The sequence below is a fragment of the Phaenicophaeus curvirostris genome, chromosome 20, assembly GCF_032191515.1.
Source record: "Phaenicophaeus curvirostris isolate KB17595 chromosome 20, BPBGC_Pcur_1.0, whole genome shotgun sequence".
Lineage (NCBI taxonomy): Eukaryota > Metazoa > Chordata > Aves > Cuculiformes > Cuculidae > Phaenicophaeus > Phaenicophaeus curvirostris.
The window spans coordinates 13,119,091-13,128,012 of record NC_091411.1 but is presented as its reverse complement, the minus strand read 5'-3'; the positions used below and the strand labels follow the sequence as shown (position 1 = coordinate 13,128,012).

At 45.1% G+C, this 8,922-nt stretch overlaps 1 protein-coding gene across 1 annotated transcript; it reads right to left on the bottom strand.

Annotated features, from left to right (window-relative positions):
- Positions 1 to 3,009: 3,009 nt before the first annotated feature.
- ZBTB43 (zinc finger and BTB domain containing 43) lies at positions 3,010 to 8,405 on the bottom strand. Its single transcript, XM_069872963.1, has 2 exons — positions 8,301 to 8,405; positions 3,010 to 4,483 (listed from the first exon to the last, which is right to left on the bottom strand). The coding sequence occupies exon 2, from the start codon at positions 4,458 to 4,460 to the stop codon at positions 3,066 to 3,068; it is 1,395 nt and encodes a 464-aa protein (XP_069729064.1). The 5' UTR covers positions 4,461 to 4,483; positions 8,301 to 8,405; the 3' UTR covers positions 3,010 to 3,065.
- Between the last annotated feature and the right edge of the window lie 517 nt (positions 8,406 to 8,922).

Below are 8,922 nucleotides of genomic sequence, written 5' to 3'. Positions count from 1 at the left end.
TTTGTCAAAGGGCAATAAATTAAATTCAGGAAAAACACCACAAGCCAACTGGTTTGCCTGTGATAAAACAAAGTAAGGATTTCAGACACTCAAGCTTCCCTTAAATCATCGATCCTTTCAACTAGATCTCATGACCACCATACCAGTATTTTCCTGCTATCAACTGGTTTCATGTACAGTAACATCAGAAAGCCAAGTGCTACAGAATCAGTGGAGAAACATTTGTTGGATATTCAAGACATCATAATATGGGGTAGAACAGCAATAAGCAAGTATTAAAAAGTTACTATTCATGCTAAGTCGTTACAAAAGGACACAGTTCTACAATATGATCTACTGGACCTGTTATAAAACCCTTAAAATGTCTCTCGCAGTACATTTTATTTTAAAGCTTTACTTCAAAGTAATCTAACTGCAAATAGGAGTCACATTTAACTTAGAAATGTCCCATATAAAAGTCATTTGAAGCTGGCAAAAGAAACAGCTTTGCTGGCAGCTCTGTAGGGTGGTCTGGGTTTAACAGAAATAATTTTTTTGCTTAACTGTGGCTTTCAGCCTGGCGTTTCTGACCAGACTTTTCATGGTGGAATGGGAAGAGGCATCCTTACCCTTTTCATGCAACACCAAAGCGTCAGTTTGAAGGGGGCTGAGCACTAATGTAATATACAAGATCATTCCTGAAGTAAATACAAGAATACCTCCTCTCAACATGATGATGTTACCCGCAGAAATGACACCCTGTGCGTAGTAAGGCCTTGGAGAATGGAAAAATAGGGCCAGTGAGTGCAAGAACCCTTTCCTCTACACTCGTGTAAACAAGCAAGTGTTATAATTTCTTTTCAGTATTACAAAAGACAGTGTTAGCAGTGTGGAAACAAACCATAAAGGGGAATAGAATTTCTGAGTTTAAAAAACATACCTATAAAGTTTTATGGTTTGCGCTTTTTTTTTCTTTTTTTTTTTTAAATACAAAGTGCTTCTATACATTAAGCAGGTTACAGTGCTAGTGAGCAAATCCCTGTTTAGTTACCTTGATTCCAAGGGTTATCTATGGCCACCATGGAATACTGTGGAGCTCGGTGAAGTACTAAGCACAGGAACTCCGTGGTGCTGACCATTTGTGCCCATTGCCAGCAATGGGTTCATCCTATTTGGGAATATCTGTTTTAACAAAATTCCATATGAAAAATATCTGAAGCATTAGAAGATTAGGAATTAAGAGCCTCTTTAAAAAAACCAAAGTTGGTAAGTAGAATGCCAGAAAAGAAGTTACAGTAACTACAGCCCACTGGGCAGTAAGGCCCTAGCTTGTAGCAGACATCTGTAGTCAGGATACAGTTTGGTGGTGTCTTACAACAATTTGTAACTGGGAGCTCAAAAAGCATCTTAACAGTAATTCTCTTTTGTGTGGTTTTGCTTCACCGTACAGGGTCATCCGTTTAAGTCCATTATCCTGCACACTGCAGTCTCCAATACACCAATTGGGGCCAGACAGGCTTACACTTACACAATGCTGGTTAGCGTTTTTCCCCAAGTCAGCAGCCCTGTACTTGGACATCACCTCTTTCTGTTCCAATCTCTGTACACTCTAAAGGCTCTTTCCTTTTTACAATGTATCAGTAAACTATAAAGAAGGGTTGATTGCTTTTGCATAGGACTGCATGAAGCTTTCTACCCCCAGTTTCTGTTGCTACCTTTACAAATGATGCATCCACTCTACCTGCAGAGCTGGCAGCATCTCTCCGAACTACAAACGCTCCTCCACCTGTCTCCAGGAATGAGAGCTCAGCATAAAGGTCCTCAGCCTAACAAAGCAAAAGTGCCATCTTTCCACCAAAAATCGAGGCTGCGGACATGAGCACGGTATCATGTTCTGCAGTACTGGTAACTGATCCAAATACCATACTTTCTACTTTTTTTCTCCCCAAGCAGCTCCCCTTGAGGAGGTGACAACTCTGGCTACTTGTAATCCGTCACAGTAGTTCAGTACCAACAATCTGTATTATAGTTCTTACTATCCAAAGAGAAAAGAATTAAAAGTATAAATACCTATCAATGACTAAGTTATTTTCTCCTAAAGCGGGTTTCTAAAACTAGATAGAAGTTCTCAAAGACGACTTTGTACCAATAAAAGGTCAATTAATGAATCTGCAGTTTGGTACTTGCTACTGTAGTAAGTCACAGCAATCTGAACAGAAAACTATAGCTGAAATGCATGATTATTTTGACCAAGTTCCAAAAGTTACATCTTTCGTCCTGTTTTTTGACAAGACGTACTGGTCACACACACTTCTAGAAGCTCTCACAATGCAGCAATTAAAATTGAGTCAAGGCAAGAGTCACACAGCACTAGATCCCAGGGGAGGAAAGACAAATTACATGCGATACAGACTGAAGTTTGCAGAGTGCTCAACCATGTGTGTGCTTTCCAGGCTCCAAATAGGAACTTGCACATATTAGACAACATTTGTTTTACTGAAGATGGATAAGAAATGGAAGACAGATAAAGGAAAACCAAACCATCTTTTATGCATCTGTTCCTCAAGCAATGCAGCAAAGGCTGTTTGATGGTGCAGACTCTGTTACAATGTGTGTTCTGTATGTGGGTAGTCTCCAGTTTGAGGTGGAATTCTTACTTTTTTCATTAAAACATGAATAATAAGACCTGGACTGGGCACCCTAGTTCTCTTTTTCATTAAGTAGGGCTACTCCAATTCCTGCTTCATTTAAGTACTTGCAGGATTTGGGTCAATTTAGAGCTGTGTTTTACTGTGAACTTATAAGACTCAAAACCAAGAGGGCTTCTAAATACTGCTGTAACAACAGTCAACTTCACAAAGACCTTACAGACCTCATTTTGCAAGCACCTTTCAGATTAACCATTTGCACTTCACACACTGAACACCTATAGTAATACTGTGGAAAAAGAAAGTTTGGTCTGCTTATACCAGCATAATCATTAAAACTTGTGGTTTTTAAAGCATGAACAATAGCAAGTACCAGACACAATTTGCATAATTAGTTTATTTTGCTTACCCTGCTAAACAAACGTAAGCACTAATGTCTTAGCTCATCTCAGTAGTACTCTGCTCAGCTTTAGAAGCTTGATATGACTTGGTACAAGAGGTCACATGCCGATGAAAACTGTCCCGCCACATAAATCTTTTCCCACAGATATTACACTCATACGGTTTTATGCCTGTGTGGATTTTCATATGGCCTACGAGATGGTGTTTCATTTTGAATTTCTTACCACAGACACCACAGCCATAAGGTCGAAGACCGAGGTGCATACTCATATGCCGATCTCTCTGACTTTTGTGCGTAAAGCTTTTACCACACTGACAAGGATATAGCTTATCAGCATGTGAGAATCCCGTGAGGGACGTCTCTTCTTTAATTCCCGTAGCCATTTCAATGCCTTCGCCATAGCCGGCTGCTATCATAAGATCCTGTCTGTGAGCACTTAAATTTCCATCTGCCCTTTCACCAGAAAATTCTTCCATAGAAGAGCCATAAAAGTCAACTTGTTCATCATAATTACTTTCATCTGCCTGTTCATCAAATTCTGCTTCCATCTTCTTGTCGCCTATATGAAAGTCTTCAACACCCGAAGACTGGATTGAATGATCTGCCTGGATAGCATTCATGGATTCAGAAACTTGATGCTCATCGTAAGGATTATCAACACCTTCACAGTCTTGCTCAAATCTTTCTGGCTTCACATGGATCCACCGCTTGTGAGACATGATACTGGGCTTACTGTACAAAGGCCTGGTGTACTGGTACTCTGCACTGTCACTAGTCCCTTCCTCGCCATCCTGACTTGTCATTCCAGTGCTGAGTCTATCATGTTCTGTTGAAGAATTACTGGGAAGGTACTCGTGTTCTGTCAACTGGCACGACAGTTCGTCTTTAGAGCCTTCTTCTTCATTTTCACCATCCCTTAGTTCCTGTGCTTTGTGAAATTCTGTCTGTCCTCCAGAGCCCAGCTCAAAGGTCTCAACGAGGCCATTGTAACTACTGCTGCTGGGGGACTGATGGTCGCTGCCGTGGTTCATCTTCTGGCACAGAACTGTTGGGTTCCCCTCCAGCACTTCAGTGCATTTATCCACCACATGCCACATCTGAAGGAAACTTGCTGCTGTCAGGTAGCTAACGATTTCTGGAGCAGGCATCACCAGCCGCCCTGTATAGGTGGACAGAAGGATGTTTTCAAATACTCTGGGGTTCATCACATCGGGCAGGACGATTCGCCTGCTGTTCTTGAGGAGAACCTGATCACAGAAGTAAGGCGAACTGGCTGCAAGAACAGCTTTATGGGCTCTGAAGAGATGGCCCTGAACTACAATGGATACATCACATAACTGTCCTTGCTGGCGCTGCTGGTTTAACTTTTGCAGAATGGTGCTAGAAAAATCTGGAAATTCCACTCGAAAAGAGCTTGACCCAGACTCCATTTCATTACAGATTTAGTGTTGAGCTGCAAGGGGAAAAACAAACAAACAAACAAACATCCATCAGAAATTCTGCTTAGTAAAGTATTAATCTGATCTTTCCATTTCCTTCTGCACATCAACAAATAACACAAACAGATTCACATGGAGCTCAACACAGTTTTCTGGCACCTATGTCACTGCTATACTTGTCTCTCCTATTTCACCTCACTCCTCTCTTCTCTAAAAGTTGTACTGAGTCCACAAATTCCTAAACCAGCACATTTTGTTGTTTCCTCTATCCACAGGGACTCATCAGTTACAAACAGCCTGTCACCCAGCTGCAACAGATGAAGCATTTTAAACATGAGTTTAGGATAACACACACAGTTATTTGATGAAATTACAGTAGTGCAGTTCTGACTCCCAGATATCCCACAGTTTATAACAGCACATGAAGGATTCTGCATTTTGACTGCAACCACAACCACTTCATGGATCCCAGTAAAGACAGACTGTGCCCTCACAAAACATCCCACTGCAGACGAAGTTTTCAGCAGCCACCACACTGACTGCTACAGTGACAGAGGCAGCACAGAATCTCAGCGAGAACAGGCTCGTAGCTCCTCAAATGGCATCTCCCTCTCATTTTCTTAACTGAAAGGCGGAATAGAACTATCTGGTACAGGATGATGATCTAATCTTTAAACTCTGAGCTTTTCCGGATATCATTAAACATTCTTCTCTTTAAGAAATGCCTTACTGAATTTAAAATATTAATCAGGAAATTGACACCCCTGCTACACAGATTTTTTTTTTCTGTGTTTACCTGGTATATTTGTAAGGACACAACAATTACGTGCTGGAATGTCAGATAAAAGCTCACACATTTTAGAGTATGTATTCCCACATGGTCCAGATGTCTTATTATAAAGCTAACAGTCTTTTAAGCAGTCAAACAATTCTTTTAAAAAGTCTACTGTAAATTTTAAACTGTTTTTGAGATAAAGTTGCACGTTATTGTCACTAATGACAGAAATTTAAACACAACTGCAAAAGACCAACATGAACTGCCTGAGTAAGTTACACTTATGCAATTTTTCAATTCAATAATGTGCAAATCAAATACAATGGAATCCCAGAAGTGCCATGGAGTAGCTAGCAGTTTCCTCTGTCAAGTCCTGTCTCTCGTAAGGGGGAAGGTGTGAAAAGTTTAAGTGCTGGCGCCGCACACCTGAGAGGGAAGACTTAGTCATTTGCAGACAGGGCACACATACAGAATTTAAAGCACTTTGTTAATACGATGTAAAGATAGAATTTGCATTACAAACAGTTGAGGTACTCTGAAGTGATAGTATTTCCAGGGAAATATGGAATCTGACTGTGAGTGTCTGCTGCAGAGAGCCTGTGCAGTCACCACAGGGCTTCCCACAGTAAGGTAACCCCCAGCTGAAAACTGTTTAGTGGATGCATAGTATTATAGTGTTGGCACAAACCTGCAACTGCTCAGCGCAGAACACGCAGCAGCATTTGCTTACACAATGCAGGCTACGCAGAAGGGATTATGTAAATCACTCTGTGTTTAATCAACAGCTCACGGTTACATAATCCCTTCCTTACCATTCTGGTCTGCTTCCCCACTTACACTGCCAACAACACTCCCCAGCTCTCCAAAACCTCAGCATTCCATCTCCAAAGTTTCTGACTAGAAAAGGATGATGAGCACAGGTGAACACAGACTATTCCAGTTAACATACACAAGAGCAGATAGGGTTCCACAGGGAAGGGAGCACGGCAGGCAGAAAGCCATCAAGGCTTTTCCATAAATACATGCCCAAACTCCTTGTAAACACTGAAACTGGCATCTTCTGCAGAACTGTGGTGATTACACTTCTAAATTTCTTCCAACTTTCCACTAGAAGCACGGTCTCAGTCCAACTTCCTTATGAAGGACTGAAGAAAAGACTGGGAAGTCACCTGCTATTTATGAAACCCATCTGTAAGCAAAAATATTCACAGTAATAGAGTCAAGATGAAAAAAGTATCTTTTTTGGACCACAGTTTCCTCCTTTCCTCAACTCTGACACTTATTTCTAATCCTGGGCAGCAGGAGGAACTGAAGAGACTGAATAAAGCTCCCACTGGAGGATGGGCAAGCCACTACAATATTGGAGCTGAGCACTGTAACGTGCTCTACACAGCCACACACGCTGTCATGTTTCATAAATCTTCACTGTTTTACTGGCTGAAACAATTCTTTAACTGTTTACCGGTCACCTTGGGAAACCAGATTTCAGAATAGAATTGGTTATAATTTTATTTCACTTTTTTTTATGACTTGGTGTTTTAGCTTTCCTGCGCACACAGCCCCACATGCACCGTGCTGAGCAGTCACATTCCGTTGGGAGGGTAGCCAAGAAGCATCGGCTGAGGAAAGAGCCCAACACTTGCCAGTCTATCACACTGCTGCTTTCAAGAGCTTTGACCAACAGTGTTCTTGAAGAAGAAAGCCCTGTTCACATTAAAGCACTGCTCCCCAGAGTGACCCAGCCTTCAGCCCTCACAGCTTGCTTTGAGGATCTCACAAGCTAGAATAGAAATGATTACGCATATCCTTGAACAAGCTTCTTGTGACACATTCCTGAAAGCACACAGGAGTTTTCACAGAAAGGTGCAAACCAGCAAACAGCACCATTCCCCACCCTTCATGTGAAATAAGAAGCTCAGAGACAGTAACCAACAGGAGTGAATTGCCACAAATTGCCACACCTCGAGTGTAAATGTAGAATTTAGACTGAATACTACTACATTTTTAACTCAGCTGTCACAGAACCACTTTTAGCTGACTCAAGATAAACCATTCCGTAGCCCAAATGGCTCTTAATTAAGTAAATCCAATGGAATATGAGAAACAGTAGACTTCTAAATGACTTCCTTGCAACAGGAATCTTCGCGAAGCCTGTAGCTCAGCTGATCCTCATGCTGTCGCCTACAGACTGGCAACAGACCACCTTTAAATTTACTGCCCTCAGCACCACTCACAGTTTGTTCTGCAAAGCCCCAGATCCACTCTACACTCACACAACCCGTCTGCTCCAGGAAGCCAGACCAGCTACAGATGTTTTCCAGAGAGTAACAGAACACTACACCTGCCGGTCTGGCCATTCATTTTTCTTTCTACTGTACAATGTTATTGAAGCATTTCAAATAGTTCTCTCCCACCTTATCTACATTATCAAGTATCCACTCTTTTTAAACAGATTTTCTATGCAGATTTCTGTCTCCTTTCAGAGTATTCTCAGGTTTAAGACTCTGTTTTTCAACACTTGCCTAGAGAAAAGACAAGCCACAGAACACATTCAGCTGAGATTCAGAGCCACGTCTGCAGACCTTTTATCATTACTGCCAGCCTGAGCATGGACTCCACACGCGACCGCAGACACAATTATAGCAGATAATCTCGGCTCTCATGAAAATCAAAGCCATCAAAACGTAAGTGAAATACTTTTTACTACCAAAGCCTTCACACGTCAGGAAAAGTTAGTTTTTCAAGAGGTTTCACTTCCTTTTACTTACAATTCGTTCTGACCTTCCGTTTTGTTTATCTCAATTCATCATGAACAAAGTCTTTCTATTGATATTACTGATAAAACCGGTCTCCGCGCTGCGGCCCCGAGCGAAGCACACGAAGCACGCGGCACTGGGACGCGGTTCGGCCGGTTCCGCGGGCCACCTCCCGCCCGGCCCGGCCCGGGGCCCGGCGGCCGCTCTCGGGCGCCTCGTCCCGCCGGGCACCGCAGGCCCCGCCGCACCGCGCTCCGGAGCGGCCCCGGGAGACCGGTCCCCGCGCAGGCAGCGACTCACCTGCGGGCCGCGGGGTCTCTCGCATAGCGGGGCAGACCCCGGCCTCCGCGCTCGGTGCCGCCGCCGCCTCCGCGCCCAGCCCGGCCCGCGCCGGAAGCGCCCCCCTCCCGCTTCCTGTGCGGCGCTTCCGCATCCCGGCCACGTGACGTAACGGGCCGGCGCTGCCGCCTCCCTCCCGCCAGGGGGCGCCCGCGGGCGGCCCCGCTCCGCCCCTCCTGGGTTTGGCCGCGCAATTCGAATTCCCCTGGGTGGTTCCGGCCCAAACCCGGTGTCGCTACGAACGGCGCGCGCCGGTCCGCGGGGCTGGGAGCGCTGCTGGGGATCAGGGGGATCCGAGCGCCCTGGAGCGGAGGCGGCACCGCGCACCCCCTCACTAAGCGCCTGGCGGCCACACGGGAATGGGCCCGGGGCGCCGGAACGCGGGACGCAAACTGGCAGCCGGCGAAGCCTCGCCCGGGCACCGACACCTCCCAGCGCGCGGAACGGCCCGCACGGGGCCGCGGCACGGCGGCGGGAGCGGGGCCGGAGCCGGGGGCGCGGAGGGGGCGGGGCGACGGGGCGTGGGCTGGACGCGCGGGGCGGGGCGGGGGGGGGGGCCGGGGCTGGGGCGCGGGGCGGGGCC